The sequence below is a fragment of the Sarcophilus harrisii genome, chromosome 2 (assembly GCF_902635505.1).
Source record: "Sarcophilus harrisii chromosome 2, mSarHar1.11, whole genome shotgun sequence".
NCBI classification, from domain to species: Eukaryota; Metazoa; Chordata; class Mammalia; order Dasyuromorphia; family Dasyuridae; genus Sarcophilus; species Sarcophilus harrisii.
Genome location: NC_045427.1, coordinates 128970875 through 128991331, shown reverse-complemented (window position 1 = coordinate 128991331; position 20457 = coordinate 128970875). Strand labels below are relative to the sequence as shown.

The 20457-nt window shown below is 40.7% G+C and overlaps 2 protein-coding genes across 7 annotated transcripts in view; one reads left to right on the top strand and one right to left on the bottom strand.

Annotated features, from left to right (window-relative positions):
* Positions 1 to 3876: 3876 nt before the first annotated feature.
* On the bottom strand, positions 3877 to 19878 carry LOC116420968 (translation initiation factor IF-2-like). The gene is made up of 5 exons (XM_031949255.1): positions 19783 to 19878; positions 19263 to 19484; positions 18738 to 19214; positions 11246 to 11383; positions 3877 to 4516 (listed from the first exon to the last, which is right to left on the bottom strand). Exons 1-4 carry the CDS (start codon positions 19876 to 19878, stop codon positions 11312 to 11314), a joined length of 867 nt encoding a protein of 288 aa, XP_031805115.1. The 3' UTR covers positions 3877 to 4516; positions 11246 to 11311.
* Positions 18749 to 20457, top strand: part of KAT6A (lysine acetyltransferase 6A) — a 146500-nt gene continuing 144791 nt past the window's right edge. For 5 of the 6 annotated variants that reach the window (XM_031950765.1, XM_031950766.1, XM_031950767.1 and 2 more), the window contains exon 1: positions 18760 to 18822. The gene's annotated coding sequence lies outside the window, so the exon portion shown is untranslated. Of the gene's footprint in view, positions 18823 to 20457 lie in introns of all 6 variants that reach the window. The other variant, XM_031950763.1, reaches the window with a different exon arrangement.

The following is a 20457-nucleotide window of genomic DNA, read 5'->3' as shown; positions in this document are numbered from 1 at the left end:
ATATTATCTTCATACTATTCCCTTATAATGCAAAGATTTTACCAGGAAGATGTTAGCTAGATTCCCTGGGTCTGCCTTACTCCACAAAGATATTCTTTATTCCTAGGACTAGTTCTCTACTGAATTCTCTCTTTTCTGCTCCAAGAGGTAATGATCCTTGAAGCTGCTTCCTGACCTGACTCTTCTATGTTTGTGCCTTTCTCTCCTACTTCTAAGTATATGTCTTGTACTGGTCAAGTAGTTTTACTGCAAAATACTATGGTCTTCCTTTACTACTACCCTGTTTTCTGATATGGATGCAAGGATCATATTATATAAAGCTAATCTTGCCTTGACTCCAACTCAATTTTTTCCAGGGCTGAAAGGTTTCTTTCTTTCTTTCTTTCTTTCTTTCTTTCTTTCTTTCTTTCTTTTTTTTTGAACATCTCGATTATCCAACCAATGGCTAGCTGGTTGGATTTAGCTGGAAGGAATTAGGTCCTTCTGATGCCATCTCTGTATTTCATTTTAATGTATTAATACTGCAATACCCAATCTCTCTGTTACATGTCTCTCTGGTGATTTTGTCAACTAAGCTTGGGAATTCAATTGATTAGGAACAAACTTTCTAAATTTCCATCTTTATGGGTCTCTGTGGAGTTAATGAGAGACTTACAGATCAAAGGGAAGTTCCAACATTGTCAAGTTCACTTTTCTTTAAACTTCATAACACCACTGTTATTATGGAAAAGTTTAAGAGTTGGAAAAAAAGGAGAGGGAAAGTAATTATATTTATTGCTTATGGGCTTCTGTTAATCTTTGGCCTTTTCTGTGAGTAGAATAAAGGTTCTATTGCATCTGATAGTTGTAGTTTTGCCTTGAGTGCTGAGGATTGGGCGGGGGGGAACCCTTATTATTCCTATCTATGAAGACCTAAACACAAAATGCAGGATTCCACAGCAGAAGCTCTGAGTTGGAGAATACTAAACCAAAGTGTAAGTGATCTTTTTTGGAGGGTAGATTCCCAGACTGGAACCCAGACTCTGAAAATAGATCATGGCTCCCTGGTTCATGGTTTACACTAACAAGCAATTGAAGATGAGATGTTGTAGGTCAGGAGAAATATTATGACTGGATTATAAATTAAGAAATCATCTATTTAGAGATAGACAATAATAAAACTTGGAGGACACCATAGTTAAGGGATGGTAGAAAGATGAACCAGTGAAGGATACTAAGAAGGAATATTATTCAATAGATGGGAGAATTAGGAGAAACACTTGCTCAAGAAGCCTTGTGAGGAGAGAGTATTCAGGAGGAACCATTCTACAAAAAATGTCAAGGATGGTGAGGGCTGAGAAAAGGCCAATGGATTTAGCCATCAGGTTACTGTTGATTTTTAAGAGAACAGTTCCAAATGAGTGGTATCAGAAGACAAATAACAAAGGGTTGAGGAGTGAATGGATGGTAAATAAGTAGAAACTGGGAGTTGAACTGTCATTTATGTCATCTCTTCCAATTAGAGTGTAAGTTCTTTGACAGCAAGAACTCTCTCCACTTTTTTTTTTTTTCTATTCGTATTTCCAGGGTATAGAAGCACTATCAAGAACTTTTTCATTTATCTGTTAATTCATTCATTCATTCAAGGAATACAGACTAGTCCTTCTAAGCATTTGGGAAGAAGGTATAGAAAAATAGTTTGGGGAAATGGTAATGGTAAGGATGGTTTTTTAAGCACTTGAGGAGACCTAAACATGTTTTCAGTCACTGCAGATGGAACAAATAGCTAGACATTGAAGAGAAGATAGTGAGAGTATGATTAATGGATCGAATTCCTGCAAATAGGAGGGGATTAGATCAAAATTAGGGATAGAGAGGGTGTTAACTTGATAAGGAGAAGGAACACCTCCTATGAGATTAAAATAAATGAGGAGGATATAGATGGTGATTGTAAAAGGGTTTTAAATTGCAGAGTAAGAAATATGAAGACATTCACAATGATAGCTTAAATCTTTTGAGTTAAGTAGAAATCAAAGTTTTCTGCTGAGAGAGAAGGATAAAGATGTCACTAAGGGCTTGAAGAGAGAGATGATTTGAAACAGTCACTTCAATAAGCATCATCTTTTGTGAAGACTGGCAAGAGTTACCCAGAATGGAAAGACCTAGAGAGATTTAGATGTGTGCTAGTGAAAGAGTGATGGACTCCAATGAAAAACAGAATATTAGTGCTGAATGGGAGCTTAAACATCAATTAGTTCATGCTCCTCATTTTACAGTTTAGGAAATTGAGGTCCAGGGAAGGCAAGGAATTTGTCTATGATCAAATAGTAACAGGCAAAACTCTTCTAGTCTGGAACTGCAATCCAGACAAAATCTATAGATCTATCAATTTTAAGATGAGAATCAAGAAATTTTACTATATTCCCTAGTATATAATATTCAGCTTAATTTATAGAACTGAATAACAGTATCTTTATATTTTATTTTTCCATGAAGCAGAAAGTACCTTAGAGATATTCTCATTAATGTTCACATAATTCTTAGCTCCTATTTCTACAGTGTTTTATGATTTACAAAGCAATTTCCCTATGAGAATCCTGTGAGGTATGTGGTATATCACAGTGTTATCCCCATTTTGCAGAGAGAAAACTGAAGATTAGAGAAGTAAAATGATTTGCCCAGTCACCCATCATAAAGTACTGAAAGCAGGCCTTCTGATGCCCCATCCAGTGCTTTTTTCATCACATTATAGATAGGGGAGAATTAGGATATGAATTCCACAAGAGCAGGGACTGTCTTGCTTTTCTACTTGTATCCCCAACATTTTATAAGTGAAAACCCTGAAATATAGAGATGCTAACTGCCAAAATATGCCAAAAGATGCCAGTTCCATAGTTAGAGCACTTTCCCCAAAGTAGTAGTGCTATCTTTTATTATCAAATGTTTAGTAAATAAGCATTCATGTGGATCAGAATCATGGTATCTAAAGCATTTTGGGATGACTTTTTAAAAAATCTCTACCAGTGTTTAGAAAGTTTCTCAGACTCTGAGACATTAACTTTTCCAGGATATGTCAGAGGCAAGACTTAGACCTACGTCTCCAGAACTTCAAGATCCACTCCCTATCCACTACACAGAATTTTTCAAAGTGTGGTCTGGGAATTATTGGAAGTCTTTTAGATCCTAAATATTTATAGAAATTTATAGAAATAATCCATATAACCATGTTCTGTGTGTATGTGTGTGTGTGTATCTTCAATGATCTTTAAGAGTATAAAGGGGAGGCAGCTAGGTGGCACATGACCAGAGCACCAGCCCTGAAATCAGGAGGACCTGGGTTCAAATCTGTTCTCAGACATTTAAAATGTCCTGGCTGTGTGACCCTGGGCAAGTCACTTAACCCCAATTGCCTCAGCAAAAAAAAAAAAAAAAGACTATAAAGAGGCCCGAGATCAAAAAGTTTGAGGATTGCTGCATTATCCTCTACTGCCTCTGTTATATTATGAAAGTAGTAGTTTGACTTGCAATTCAACATTCAATTAAACTTTTTTCTTTAAATACTATAGTTTAAAAAAGTTAGCAAGCCCATGAATGCATCCCAGAATAACTATTCTATCATTTTTCTTCTTAACTCACAGGAAAAAAGTAAAGTGAAGGTGACATGAAGTTTGAATACAATTTAAACTAATTTTGTTCTATAAAAATTTTTGACTTTCAAATCAAGAATGGGAAATGTTAAAGTGGATACAATAAACATAAATCACATTTTAAAATGATTTTTAATTCCATATTATGTTCCACTAAAGGTTTGAAAGTCAGCAAAGAAGAAAAAAGGAAGTCAGATGGGAGGAAGAAAGACCGACAGGTAGAAAAAAAATTGGGAAAGGTGAATTAACAGAGAAAGTATTTATTGAGTGCTTACTGGATACGAAACACTGTGCTAAGTGCTAAGATACAAACCAAAAAAAGCAGTTTTTTGCTTTCATGGAAATCACCTTCTAATGGGGCAGAAAGCACAAATGGAAGGTTTCAGTGGCAAGCCACATGGAAAGACCCTAAGGTCCACAGGGATTAATCATACTATGCTTTAATGTCTCTATTCCCAGGACTCTTGCTTGTCCTTGATTGACCCCATCAGGGTCTGAGGTAAGTGGCGGTCCAAGGTGGCAGCTGGCACATTCTGCCTCCTGCCCCTTGCTTGCTGATCCAGCTAAGCCCACCCAGCTGACCCATGTGAGACAGTTGTTTGGCTGTTGCTGAAGAAGGCTGACCCCATCTCCTCAGGAGTTGCTTGCCCAGGTAATGGTTGTAAGGGCTGGACTGAATACTCCCAGAGCTTCTCTGTCTCTTGGTGACAGCTGGTCAGCAATTGTTGGTGATGTTAAGGAACAAGGAACCTTTCTCCACAGTGGTTTTTCCCATCATGGATACCTGTAGTAGCTGGATTACCGGTAGCTTTGGGGAGCACTGGTAATTTCCAACAACTTGGTTTCAGTCTTCCATGAAAGATGGTAGCCAAGGTGGTGATTTAAATTGCCTGGATACAGATAAATAGACATTGTAAAGTTAAATGGAGGAAGGACAGAAAGAAAGAGGAAGTATCAGGGAGTTTAGAATTCCAGCAGATTCTGAATTAGTAAACTAGTTCTATCATATGTTCTGTTCACATGGATGTGTGTTCAGACTGCTCTCATCACATCTAACTATCAATTGTTTACAAACCTTCCACTATTTTTGGTCTTTAAAATCTCTACAGCTGCAGTCCTTCTCTGAATAAAAGAGCTGCAGCAACCCACCAAGAGGAAAATTATTACCTGGGGTGTAGTTGTAGGACCAGACAATGTAAATTTTTTTCTTTTTTATCCCTCCTCTATAGTATTCTACACTTCACTGGTGACAAACAGGTATCAGCTACTTTTATCTAGTCATGTGCTTAATTTAGGTGGTGACTCAAGAAAGAAATCATACAAGACAAATTTTATTACAAGTAATATAGTTAAAATGCAATAAAAATTCATCATAACTTTTTTCAAGCTTTAGCTATAACCCATAGCAAAGCAGTTGCCTAGGACACAACACTAGGTAAATGAGAGGACACAATGAAGAATATCCTTTAATATTACCCTTAATAAATGCACATCTTTTTAATGTCAAAATATCCTGCCTCCTTGGTACATAGATAAGTATTTTGTGATAAGTCAAGTCACTTGTGTTATACTGAAGGCTTAAAACCTCTGGGGAACAGTAACCTACACAGGTGTAATTTTCTAATCTTGTTTGGGATTCACAAATGCTTATCTTGGCTCTGACCCACAATCACTGAGTTCACACTGAAGGGAGATGAGATCAGTTATGCTTTGCAGAAATAGGAAGAAATAGGACTAAAGGATGGATGTTAGAGGGAGAAAGGTTTTTGTTCAATATTACTCATAACTTACCAATAACCTAAAGTGCTTCATTTATATATCATTTTAAGATTTGCAAAGCAATCTCTTGAGAGCAACCTTCTAAGACAGGTATAGTAAATATTATTATCCCCATTTCATAGATGAGGAAATTGAGGTATAAATGATTTGCCTATGGTTCCATGAGGCTATATTTAAATTTAGGCTTCTTAATCATAAATCTAGTGCTATATCTACCATATAATATTTCTCTCTCATCATAAGGGAAACAAGTTCTTAACAAGAATGACTGGGGTTGGGGTGAGAAGTGAAGTAAAGAACTGTGCTACTGGAAGTTTTTAAATAGAATAGGCTAACCACTTGTTATAGACATTGTGGACTGAATTCAGGCTTTAGATAGGATTTAGACTTAAGTGATTCCCAAGTCTCATCCTACTTTGCAATTCTATGAATTCATGATTGTAAGGTTGTTTGGTTATAAGGACATTCACTACTGAAATTAATTCATTCCAAATGCATACCTCCCTCTACCCTGACCAAGCCCTTGGAAAGGACTGTCATAATTTTAGGATGTTAAGTCCTAACTAAGTCAAAGGCATCACCTTTTAAACTACTTATGAATATAATCCATGGCCATGAACTTCCTAAGCTCCTGGGCGCTGATCCTTCTAAGCTCCTGGTTCCCTCCATTGCAAATATCTTCCTAACTTATTATCTATTATCTATTGTTATTATCTATGATTTATCCTGTATATATCTCATTTGTACACAATGGCTTACATGATACCATTCCATTAGACTGAGTGCTCCTTGAAGGCAGGGATTGTTTTTGGCTTTCTTTGTATTCCCACTATTAATACAGTGTCTGGCATATAGTAGGCACTTAAATGCTTATTATATTTGAATTAAAATACAGGGTAAACTGGAAGTAATTTCAAATGGAAGGCACTAATAGTGGGAAAAGAGGTGGAAAATACTTGGCTTCTTAAAGAAGGTGGAATTTGAGCTAACTCTTGAAGGAAGCCAGGGAAGTCAGGAGCCAGAGGGATGGAGTGTCATGTTCTAGGAACGGCAAGAGGCCAGTCTTGCTGTAAAGAAGTGTTCATTGAGAGAAGACTGGCAAGGTGAGAGAAGGCCCAATTATGAAGGGTTTAAAAGCCAAACAGAGGATTTGTGTTTAATCCTGGAGGTAATTGGGAGCCATTGAAGTTTACTGTATAGAGGTGGAGAAGGTGACATGGTCAGACCATTGCTTTAGGAAGATTGCTTTTTGAGAGCTGAGTGGAGGATGGAATGGAGTGGAGAGAGACTTAAGGCAGACAGACTAACCAGGAGGCTTTTTGCTTTATTCTAGGTATGAGGTGATGAGAGCCTGAATAAAATGATGGCAATGTCAGAGGAGAGGAAGAGGAATTTTTGAGATGTTACAAAAAATGACAATGCTAGGAGACAGATTGGATATATGGGATGAGAGAAAGTGAGAAGCTGAGGATAATATCTAGATTTTGAAACTTGATAACTGATAGTAGAGTGATTCCCTCAGTGGTAATAGAGAAATTAGGAAGAGAGGAGGGTTTGAGAAGGGAAATATAATTAGCTTAGTTATGGACATGCTGATTAAGATTTAAGATAATTAACAGCTTGGCTCATGAGATTCAAAACTTTGCTCCCTGAAAATTAGAATGAATCAAATAGAAATCAATGATTCTATGAGGCAACAAGAAATACGAAAACAAAGTCAAAAGACTGAAAAAATAGAATAAAATGTAAGTTATCTCATAACAAAAACAAATGACTTGGAAAATAGAACAAGGAGAAAAAGTTTAAGTATCTTAAGACTACTTGAACACCATCACCAACAAAAGAGAACATAGATGCCAAATTCCAAGAAATCAAGAATGACAACTCCCCAGATCTCTTAGAATGAGATGAAGTGGAAATAGAAAGAACCCAATGCTTTCTGAAAGAAACTCCAAAATGAAAACTTCCAGTTATATGACAGTCAAAATCTAGAACTTCCAAGTCAAAGAAAAATACTGCAAACAGTTAGAAAGAAAAAGATTCAAGTACTGAGGAGCCACAATTAAGATTATACATAATTTAACATTTGCTATTATAAAGTGAAGCATATGATATAATATTTCAGAAGGCAACTCATATAGAGTTATAGCCAAAAACTTACTGAGCAAGTAATAATATAATTTTACAGGAGAAAAAGTGAATCATTAATGAAACAGAGGACTTACAAGAATTCCTGATGAAAGGACCAGAACTGCGTAGAGACTTTGAAATTAAATATAGGAGTCAAGAGAAACACAAAAAAGATAAATATGAACAAGCAATCATAAAGTATTTAACAAAGATAAACTGCTTATACTCTCGTAAGGGAGATGATAGATACTCTCCTTTAGAACTCTATAATCATCAGGGGGCCACAGAGAGAATCTAATTAGACAAGGCCTAGGAGTGGTTCTGTTATGTCATGATGATTTTATGAGGAGAACAGAAAAAGAGGCGAGAGAAAACACTAGTAGGGTAGGGAAAGAAAGATTAGGGAAAATCCACCTCACATTATCAGGGTGTACAAATAGATATCTATACAAACAAGGAGGAGGGAGTTGTGGGAAGAGGAACAACTTACATTTGAACTTCACCTTCATCTGGATGGGAGGGAAGAACATACACATAAACCTATAGTTGGTTATAGGAAGATATTTCATTCAACAGAAAAATAGGAGGGAAAAGGGGGAAAGGAGAGGGAAGGAATAGATTAATCCTAAGCAAAATAAACATATTTAAGTGTTTATAAAAAGATTGATGGCAATTTTTGAGGTGGCAAAAATGGGAAACTGATGGGCAGCCATCTATTGGGGAATGACTGAACAAGTTAAAGAACAGATGGAATATTATTGTGGTATAAGAAATGATGAAGGAGATGGTTTCAGAGAAATCTAGGAAGACATATAAATTGATATAGACAGAAAGTGAACAAAACCAAAAGAACAATCTATACAATGATAACATTATGATAAAGACAAATAACCTTGAAAGACATAGGAATTATGATCAGTGTAATGACCAACTACAATTCTAGAGGATTTATAATGAGGTACGCTATCCTTCTGACAGGCATTCTGAGTGCAGAGTGAGACATAATTTTTTTGGATACAGCCAATACAAAAGCTTGTTTTGCTTCACTCTTCATGTTTGTGGCAAAGATTTTATCAACCAAAAAACATTTATTAAGAACCTACTGTGTAGGGGCAGATAGGTGGCACAGTGGATAGAGCACCAGCCCTGAAGTCAGGAGGACCTGAGTTCAAATCTGTTTCAGCAAAAAAAAAAAAAAAAAAAAAAAAGAACCTACTGTGTGCTAGGCACTGTGTTAAGCTTTAGGGATAAAAAAAGAGGCAAAGGACAATCCTTACTCTCAAGGACCTTACAATAGAATGGTGGAGATAACATAAAAATTATATATACATATATATATATGTATATATAATTAAGAAGGGTTGGAAAGGCTTCCTATAGAAGGTTATGTTTTAGTTGGGATTTGAAGGAAGTAGGGAGGAAGGAGGAAGAATATTCCAGGTTTGGACAACAGACAGGGAAAATGCCTGGAGCCAAGAGACTGAGTACCTTATTCATGGAACAGCCAGGAGGTCAGTGTCACTTGATCAAAAAGTATATATTGGGGAGTAAAGTATGAAAAGACTGGGAAGATAGGAAAGGACTTTGTATTGATTTTGTATTCTATCCTGGGGACAATAGGTACTGGAGTTTATTGAAGGGGTAGGGTTGGGTGGGTAACATGGTTAAACCTGTGCTTTAAGAAAATCATTGAAGTGGATGATGGATTAAAGTGGGGAGAGACTTGAAGCAGGCAGACCCACCAGAAGGTTATTAAGTAAGCCAGGCATGAGGTGATGAGGGCTGGCACTGGAATGGCGACAGTGTCAAAGGAGAGAAGGGAATAACTTCAAAAGATGTTTCAAAGGTGAAACTGGCAGGCCTTGCCAGCAGCATGAATGGCAGGGGTGGGAGGGGTGAGAGACAGTGAGGAATCCAAGATCATTTTAGGGGTGGGATCCCAAGGGGCTTGAGAAGATGATGTTGCCCTTTATAGTGCAGTCTAGGGGGGAAAGACTTGTGTGTTTACTAGACTGTCAGGTGTCTGCCAGTTGGAGATGAGAGTTTGGGGCAGGATAGGTACATCGGAGAGTCATCAGCATAGAGTTGGGAATTAAATCCTTGGGAGCTGATGAGGTAACAGAGAAGAAAAAAGGGCTCAGAACAGAACCCTGATGGACACTTGCAGTTAGAGCATGATCTGGAAAAGGATCCAGCAAAGGAAACCTAGAAGCAGTGGTCAGACAGGAGGAGTTTTGATAGAATGAAAAGGTCAGAAGCTGATTGTGTGGGTCCAGTTGAGGTTGTGTAACATATTTGTAGTGGACACTGCCAGAACAACCACATGTTTTTCTCCATTTTTATGCAGCGTGTGCAGATGTGAAGATAGTGAATGGTGAGAGTGATTCAAGGCTAAGGCTTGGATGGGCATGATTGGCTATTTGCTAAGGTGGCTAGGAAGAGAGAGTCAAGGAGAAGGTGGGGCTCCAGCAAGCGGTCTGGGCCACCGAGAATGGGAAATGTACTGAAAGAGCATCCTAATGAGAGAAAGTGGGGAGAGGGAAAGAGATGGGACGGTAGTGGAGGTATTTTCCAAAGATCTGAGAGGATGGAGTCAAGGATGCATGTACTTGGCAAGGAAAAAAGGTTGCCTCTTCATCTAAGACAGGAGTGAAGGAGGAAGTAGCAGGGGAAGACATCCAAGTGATGTGAGATTATGAGATGAGGAGGAGGGAGCTCTCAGCAAATGGCCTCAGCATTTTTCAGTAAAAGGGTTACTTAATTCTCCTTTACCTTAGTATTTTTATTGTCTTGCATTAAAACCTCATGGAATCAATATATACTAGATATACTACAGGCTAACAGAAAGAAATGGTTATTTCACATTTCACAGTATCTAAGGACAGGCCTGTTGTTGGTCTCAGAGGGTCATTTAGGATCCCTTTGTAAATATCAGAGCCCACATGGGAGTGTCCCAACCTAAATTCATTCCCACAGCTAATAACTATGGTAAGAAAAGCACCATTTTGAGGAACCAATCATTTTTACTGTTTTACTGTATCTGACATGGTCTTCAGAAGACTCAGTTTTGAGTCCCAGCTTCACCATTTACAGATTGGACGACTCCTTAATCACTTTTCTCATCTGTTAAAAATGAGGGATAATATATTACCTACCTCATAGGGCTGTTGTGAAGAAAATGTTCTGTAAATTAAACATAAGGCCTTATAAAAATGATGTGGTTTCCTATTTCTACATCTACATCTAACTGAGATAGAGTATATAATCTTGGGTCCTTAAAGGCTGTGGTGCATGAGTTCTGGAAGGTTTTACCAAGCTAGACAATGGAGAGTAAGATCTGGTCAGACTGAATCTACTATTTGAGTGCCAGTGAAACATCATCAGTAGGTTGGCTGCTAGGTGATGACATTTTTGGCCATGGAAATTCATGAAATAAAGAAAATGATACATTTTTAGATGTTCCTATGTCCTGTATGGTTATCTTCTACTAATATTTCAAGGATTCAGAACAAAATTCTTGTATGATGCCGAGATCAAAGCCATTTGACTCTAATTCTAAGGAATTTGGTAGAGGAAGAACTTATTATTATTCTGGGTTCTCAGTAGATGTGGTTTATAGCACCTTCAGGAGTTACTAGTTGATTGCAACAGAGGTTTGTTGCTTCCCAAGATAATGGCTGAAAATACTGGACTGGAAGCATTGCTATTACCAAGGTCCTCAAGTTCAAGGTCCTGGGCTTTCTCAATCAAGATCTGAGGGGAAATAATGGTCAAAGTCATGGTGGTGGTTTATCTTGACTGGCATCTGCTTCCTCCTGTCTCTCCCTTGCTGCTTCAGCTAGAATTGTCTGCCAGAGTGGAGAAAAGAGAGATAGCAGCTATAAATAATCGGAAGTACAATATGGTAGATGCTGAGGTGCTCCTTCCCTCATGTTTCTCTAACTTCCCAAATGGAGAAGCAGGCTTACTCCTTGTCCCTTACTATCAGTTCTAATCTGTCCCTTTGTCAGAATCACTCAGCAATTACTCCCTTTTATAGGTTCATTCTGCCTGTCTGTAATGCCCAGTCCAGATTCTTGTTATAGTCTTCTGTTAGCCTCCAGGTTATTTGGTTCCTTTTCAGGGAGTTCAGTATCTGGTTCACAATCTTCCTCTCTACCATAACCCATACTCTTTGGTTTTTGAGTAAATGTGATGTCTCTTTAAATAACTTAATCTTTTTTTTAAAAGTTTATTTATTTTCAAAACCTATGAATGGATAATTTTTCAACATTGATCCTTTCATAGCCTTGTGTTTCAGATTTTCTCCTCCTTCTCCCCATCCTCTCCCCAAGATGGCAGGCAATCCAATATATGTTATACAGGTTAAAATATATGTTAAATCCAATATGTGTAAACAAAATATCTTAGTCTTCCAGTTCATCAACTTCAATTTTTTGCTCCTAATTGCTATTTTCATACTCTCTATCACCATCACTCATTAACCTTTCCTTTTTTGAGGTTCATGCTATTCAAACTTATCACCCAATCAAGAACTTGATGTCCTTTATCTATCTATACCCAGAAGATTCTCTTGCCCTCATATTAGGGGACTTTAAGACATGTATTAATGATTCCTAAAATATCACAGCTTCCCAGTTCATCAATCCATTTAGTTGCCATGAACTATTCTTCTACTCCATGCTCACAAAGTCATATTGATTGGGTCTACTAAAATTTATGCTATTTAATCTTAAGTAACTCCTCATTGAAGTACGGAAATCTAAAATCAAATCACTATTCCACTTTCCATTTGGTCTATTATAAATATTTTTATCTTTCCTGAGTCTTCCCATGGCATTCTCTTCCCTACTCTTTCAGCAAGACTTCAGTATATACTTCATTGAAGTATATTGAAAAAAATTGAGGCCATTTGCTAAGATCTCCCTCTTTCCTCCTGCTCATCACATGTTACTTAGATTTCATCCCTTAGTATCTTCTACTTCATTCTTATCTTGGATTAAAAGTGTCCCTTCTTCTTTCTAAGATAAACCACTCTCCATGTATCCTAGATTCCTTTCCCTCATGGAGAAGACATGAGATTGTCCCCACTAACATTTTTACCCTCTCTCTAATCTTCAATCTTTCCCTATCTACTGGCTCCTTACTGGCATTTTACCAAATGACTTGTGCCATGCTTCTTATGCCAAAATTTTCTTGGCCAGCTCCTATTTTCTTATATGTATTGTAACTCTACTACAATGTAAGCTCATAATATATAGAATGTAGAAGTAGGAAGAGCAGAATCTCCAGTTTTTTCTTAGAGCAGGGGTTCTCAAAGTGTGATCTATAGAATATTGGCAGGGGAGGGTTTCTGAAACCATTTCAGAGGGTCTAACAAATTCAAAATTAGTTTTTATTTCTAATATGATAAATATCTATAAATATAACTCACATTAAAAATCTCTTTGGACAGATTCTCAATAATTTTTAATAGTAAAAGATACTGAGAACAAAAGTTTGAGAACCATTGTCTTAGAGGACTTGTACATTCCAATTTATACCATAATTAACTATCCTAGTCATTACCCTTAAAATCAACAGTGAACATTTCTTGAGGCTATGTAGAAGTCACTTAGGCCTTGGGGATTTAAAAAAGCATATTTATAGCACACAGTTCCTGTTGAGGGAATAACAAAATGTACTTGGGATGAGAGACAACGTCTACAATATATGGTAGTATGTATTAAATGCAAGGTAAGTGGTACAGACAATAAATGCTTGTGGAATTCAATGGAAGGAATGATAAATCATGCTTGGGGCAGTCAAAAAAATCTCCAAAGAAAAGCTGCTGTGATTTGAGCCTTGAAGGATGGATAGAACTAAGAAAGGTATGGTGACAGTAAAAGAAATGGTTGTAGCCTAGAAGTCTAAATGTACTACTAGGATTTAGTGAGTACCTATTGAGCTCTTAGCTCCATGTTAGTTTGGAAGGAATTAATGATGTTTTAGATTGAAAACTGGTTCTGGAGTCTGGAAGATATGAGTTTGAATCCTCATTGAGGATCACACAGCTATTATGTACAGTCTTATTTTCTCAGCTTTACTTTCCCAATATGTAAAGTGGGCATAATAATAGCACCTAAATCACAGGAATATTACTAGGGTCAAATGAGGTAATATATGTTTACTATTTTGCAACCTTAAAGTATATATAAATGTCAGTTATCATCATTAATAATTTTAGAGATGCAACAAAAGTATAAGACATTCTCTCAAATACTGTGAAATGCACCCAGAAAACAAAAAAAGGGGAAAAATAGTTCTTGCTCTCAAGAAGCTCCTAATTTAATGCAAGAGGTAACATGTAAATAATTATGTACAGATAAGATACACAAAGGTTGATGTGAGATCATCAGTAGAAGGAAGATGTGAATATTAAGGTAAATCAGAAGAGGCTTCTTGTAGGAGATAGAATTTTAGCTGGGATGTGAAGGAAGCAAGAGAAACCAGGATACAGAGATTAGGAAGAAGAGAATTCCAGGCATGGGGAACTGGTTGAAAAAATACATATAGTTATGAGATGGTATATGAGGAACAACAATGAACTCAATGGCACTGGATTGAAGAGTTTCTGGGCTAGACTAGGGAACTAAGGTATATAAGAAAGGCTATCCTAGAGACAGCTTTAATGAGAGAGCCAACTGTTCCATTTTTAGCACCAGCATTTACATTTCAGAGATTATCAATTAAACTAAGGTTTGATTTATTGTTTTTTGATTTCATAGACTTAAGAAAGTTTTAATAATGTAGATTAAACATAAAAGTGTATATGCATACATTCCCCCCCCCCTCCAGAAAGATGGGTTGTTAAACATTTATCCCAACATAGTGGTATGGTTCTTTAAACAGTGCTTGAGCTCAGAAGGAATATGGTAGAAGGTTCAAGAAATCACTAGAGGCCTGGGGACTGTAGGCTAATAATAATAACTGACATTTATATAGTGATTTAAGGTTTTAAAATCTTTACATCCATTCTCTCATTTGAGACTTACAACATCTGTGAGTTTAAGAATACTAGAAAGGATATGAGAGGGCCAGGTTGTGTAATGCTAGACAGTTTTCTATTTGATTCTGGAGGTGAGAGAGCACCACTGGAATTTATGAAGTAGAGGAGGGATAACATGGTCACATATATGTTTTAAGGAAGCTAATTTTGACAGTTGAGTAGATGATGGACTGGAGTAGGGAGAAACTGGGGCAGGGAGACCAAGGGGAGGAGGGTCTACATGACAGTGGTGACAGTGTCAGAGGAAACAAGAGGCATAATATTGTAGAGGACTGAAACTCTTGAGTCATAGCACTGAGGTCGGTTCAAGCACTTAGGGCTAATTACTGATTGGACAATATGGACATATGCTTGGAAAATGGTCCTTCCCACTGTCCTGTGCTGACTCAATGATTGGTGTATACAGAGGATTGTAGGAGGGACTAGGGGGTGGAGTAAGACTAGCCAGAGTCACTCTTTGGTGGTAGAGGAGGGAGAAGGCCGTGGCGGAGATTCTGCTTCATCCTGTTCAATCCTGCCTCTAAAGACCAAGAATAAAGACTAAGGACTTTTGCTTATCTTGGCTCCAGCTGATTCTGAGGTATCCTGGGTGCTAGTGCAGTTGTCACATAATATGAGAGACATTTCAAATAATTAACAAGATTTGGCAACAGGTTTGACATGGGATGATGAGGGAGATGAGGAGTTGAAGAAGACATCTTTTAAGCCTGAGTGACTGGGAAGATGATGGTACCCCCAATAGTGATGTATATATAACAGCCAGAGATGAAACTAGTACAGGGTAAACTGGGCTTGGGTTCCAGATGCTTGTATCTCCTGCGATACAGGAAGTACTTTCTCTTAACCCTTTCCTTCAAGGTAGAACTGGTTGTGCTCTTCCAACTCTATCTGGAACTGATGCCTTATCCAGGTTGAGCTGCCTAGCCTGGTCAAGCCAGACTCACAGGTTAGTGTGAAATCAGTGTGGAAAGTGGTTTGTTTTTGACCTCACTGAACCTCTGAAACCTGAGTAAACTCAATTCTGGTTCTTCCTAATAACTATTTTCTACTCTTCATTCATTCAACAAGCAACTACTATGTAGTAAGCATCAGGAAAACAAGAGGCTATAATTAATTAGGGGTCCCTGAGGTGCTCACATTTTAGGGCAGCAGTGGGGAGGAAACATATATATATATATATATATATATATATATATATATATACAAAGAGAGAGAGAGAGAGAGAGAGAGAGAGAGAGAGAGAGAGAGAGAGAGAGAGAGAGAATTAAATGTAAAAAACATCAAAAGTTAATGGGAGGGGAGGGCTTTAGTCACTGTGGGTTCTGGAAGGCTTTCTTTAGGAAGTAATACTTGTGTTGATTTTTGAGGGAATTGAGAGATTGATCCTTTGGAGCTGTAGTGAGTATGGAGTGTTTTATAATTATGAAACATATATAGTCTTTGCAAAAGAGCAGGTGTCCTGGGACTGGCAAGCAGTCCAGCTTGGTGAGAACCTAGAGTGGCAGAGTGCTTGATGGTGAAGGAGAGAATGAACTTCTCTTTTGGGGCAGTGGAAAGATCTTGGGTTTTGTAGGAGGATCTGAATTTGAATTCTGACTTTGCCACTCCCTGGTTTTGAGCTACTGATATGCTTCAGCTCTCTGGGCCTTTGCCACTCCCTGGCTTTGAACTACTGACATGCTTCAGCTCTCTGCGCCTTGGTGCCCTCATCTTTAAAGTGGGAGAGGTAGAGAAGAAGGCCTCAGAGTTCCTTTCAGCTTTAAATCAATGATGCCAGGCTGGTAAAAATGTAGCATCTAACTTCTTTCTGCAATTTAGCTTTTTCCTAAAGACTCTTGGCACTTTCACGATGGGCTTATTCTATCACATTCCCTGACACTTAGGTCCTCCAGCAGTCAGTGGATGCCCCCCCCCCTTTCCCTGACCCACTGCCATCCTACAGTCTTTCAGATCCTTTTTCTTCCACTAGCACTCAGCAAGCATCTTTCAAACTTCACAATTAATTCCAATCTGCATAGACCTTGATTGTTGCAGTCTATGGATTTCCAAGTCACTCTTCCTCTTTCCCAATAAATTCAATCTCTAGCTCATGGGTGGGTCCATTACATAATCCTTACCTCCCAATTCTCCAGTCTCCTGAAACCCATTCACTACCTCTGCACCTGTTTTACTACTTGATGTAAATTAACCTACCTTAGAACATTTCTCTCTCTCAGACACACACACACACACACACAGACACACACATATATACACACATACACAGATATACAGACACACAGATACATAGAGACACACAGACACAGACATAGATACACACAGACACAGAGACACAAATACATACAAAGACACACAGAGACACACAATACACAGACATAGATACAGAGACACAGACACAGACATAGACACACACAGACAGAGACACAAATACATACAAAGACACACAGAGACACACAATACACAGACACAGATACAGAGACACAGAAACACACACAGACACAGAGACACAAATACAAAGACACACATAGACACACACACATAGACACAGACATATACAGTATGAGATACAAACACATACTTGCACAGACACACAGACACAGACATAGACACACACACAGACACAGATACACACAGGGATCGACACACATACATAGATACAGACACACAGACACCCACAGGGATACACTGACACAGACAGACACACACCACAGACCCACAGACAGATACACAGGCACAGACGCACACAGATGGAGACATACACAGAGACACAAACACATACATGCACTGACACACAGAGGCACACAAACACTCTTGCCAGGCTTCTCTCTCCCAGCTGAAATCCCAGAATTTCTGGTTACAACTGTAACAGCAGCTGGCTGTTACAGACCGCTTTATAATTGCAAGTGGCTTTACTGACACCTCATTTGATACATTCTTGTGAGCTGTGGAGCCGCAAGTTACACTATCCTTTCTTTCCAGATGAAGAGACTCCCTTCTCAAACGCGGGCTTCCCCATTTGTAAGAGACTTGCTCAAGGTCATGTAACTAACCCACCAGGAAAAGGTAGGTAAGCCCTAGCTTTAAGACATTCAAGTCCAAGTGCAATTTTCACTTAACCGTGTTAGGTTGTTTAAGGAAATTGCCGACAATGGCAAGGCTGAGATATACACAGAAGCCGTTGCAGTAGAAAGTGGGATATATAAGGTGCTGTACCTCACAGACCCATTTGAGCTCGAGCAGTAGGGGTAAAGTGCTTGGGGGAAAGGGGCTCAGAGCAGGGGGTGACCAAGTCCTGGGGAGGAGAGGTGAAGGCATTGGGATGGGACCTTGAAGGAACCGTGAGGAAGATCCATTCCCAGAGTCCTGACAAAGAAAAACATTTTAGCCAGCGGTGGAAAACTGAGTAGAGAGACCCAGGGTGGAGGGCATAAGGCTTGAATGAAAAAAAAAAACACGGGTTTTGAAGCACAGGGATTGCACTCTGGTCCTGGGTAGCTGACACTTTAAGGAAGGCACAGGATACGGGGCCTCAGTTTCCTCACCTGTAAAATGGGGATGCTAACATTTGCATCTTCATTTTCAAAGAGTAGCGAGGAAAGCATTTTGCAAATGAGTTTGCGGCTGACTAGCTACGTGGCTGCCTCCAGGGACCCTGAGGCAAATCCGACCCGAAATGCCTCAGTTTCCCCATCTGTTAAATAAGAGAAAAATAAGCTCTTTCTTTTTCTTAGCCCCTGCACCACCTAAAGGAGCTCCGGGAAGTAGAAAGAGCTTCTAATTGTGGGTCTCCCTCCTCACGAAGTCCTCCTCCCACTTTGGCTTTGGCCTTTTGTACCGGCCTCACGTGACCCTCTAGGCGGCTGTTTCTCCCCCCCCCCCCATACTCTTTTCCCCCCACTCCCCGCCACGCCCCGCCCTCTGGCCCTTCCCCCTGCTAGGCGCCTTCGCCCTCCTGGCTCTTCCGGCTCCTGGGCCTCTCCCCCCCCTCTGGCGCTCACCCTACCTCCCTCCTCCCTCTCCGCTGCCTTTCCGGCTCTTCCCACTCTCTACCCCCGCCCCCCGTCCCCTCCACGACCGCCGTTCCCTCGCGACCGCCCCCCTCCCCCCGCGGCTGTTCCGCCGCCCCGCCTCCCCTCCCCCCGCCCCAAGCTCACTGTCTCCAAGATGGCGGCCGTGTCAGTTTGGGGCATCTCCGCCGTCCGGCCTGGGGCCCCGGGATCCAGGCTCTTCACCGCCTCGGTAAGTAGCTGTGGAGGCACCCGGTGCCGCCTTCCGCCGCCGAGTCCACGGCTGAGCTGCCTCGGGAGCCACCTGGCCGCCCCTCGAGGTCCGCGGGCGGCTGCAGGCCCCGTCGCGGCCTGCGCCGCCTCCCGCTGCTCTGCGCCAGGCCTCGGGCCGGGGCGCCGCGGCCGCCCCCTCGCGCCGAGCCGGCGCCCGGCTTCCCCTGCCGCTTCTCCGCGCGCCGGGCTGCCCGCGCCTGGTCCAGGCCCCGGCCCCGGCCCCGCGCTCCCCGGGCCCTCCGCCCTGCCACCCGCCGGCGGGGCCCGGGTCCCGGTCCCAGGCCCGGGGGAAGGAAGAGAAGGAGCGAGCGGGCGGGCGGCGCAGGCCTTGGAGTCGCAGGCTGGGCTGGGCTACCCCGGGGATCCCGCTCCTCCGGCCCTGCCTCCGCCTTCTCTCGCCTCCCGCCAGCCGACGGAGCTCCGGAGTCCCCTGTCCGCGGCCCGACGCCCGGTACCCGGCACGGCCGGGATTGTCCGGGGACGGGGCCCCGGTAGCGGGGGGCGGGTGACAGGCGGGCGGGTGTTGTGGTGCGGAGGAGGCAGCACGTGTGTTGTGGTGTCTGTCGGGCTGTCAGTCCGGGTCCGGGCGGGCGGGCGGCGGGGGCGACGGGCAGGGGCTGCCTGTCAGCGCCGAGCTCGGGCTCGGAGAGGAACTGTCCGACCTGTCAGACCCTCCCTGAAGCTCGGGCATCCCCTGCCCCGAACGGCGCAGCCGGGCTCCGGCGTGCGCGGGGATCGGGAGCCCCGGAGGTGCTGGGCACGGGAGATGCTGCTCCACGTGATTTCATTGTTAACTTACTCCTCTGTTTCTGTTTTGACCTGATGGGAAGGGCGGAATGACTCGTTAGCTAGAAGCGGGGCTTGCCTTTTAAAGTTTGTAAAGTTGTCCTTCCCTCTTTCTTTAAAAAGTGGGGATTACGGGGAGGGACTGCGAGTGATGATGCTCTTCCAGGTAAAGTGCTGCACTTTCAGATGTATGGGCATCAAGTTTTGAGACGCTGCATCCAGAAGGCATGGGAGCGAAAGAAAACCCATGTTGGAAGATTGGGGAGTTGTCACTCATTGGCTTACCTGCGTGATTCATTAGCTGGCAAATCCCGGTTTCTTAAAATCAGTCCGAAGCATCTTTATGTTAGTTCTAACATATACATAATCAAATTTACTGAACTGATGCAGTAAAAAACAATTTTTTTTTTTTTTTTTTTTTTGCATTACCGAAATGAAGAGCATCTATCTTTGAGAAAAAAAAAATCTTGGTAGGTTCAGGAGAACTAAGTACTTTTTCTATTTACTTGTATGTCAGTACTCTGTATTTTGGAGGTAATCATTTGTCTCCTTTTAACTTTAACAAAGTCTTAACTAAGAATAGTTGCTGAAGATCCTTTTTTTGTGTATTTATATTTACAGTGTAATTTATAAATGCTTGATGAGATATTAAAATAATACTAGTTTGTCTCAGCTTTAAGTGAAACACTTTTTAGGTGATGTCGACTTAGATTTAAAATGTATTATTATTTGCAATTTTCGAAATGTTAGCAAGAAAAGAATAACAAATTTGACTCACTAGAGGCAGTTTTGGTATGTTTTTAATCTA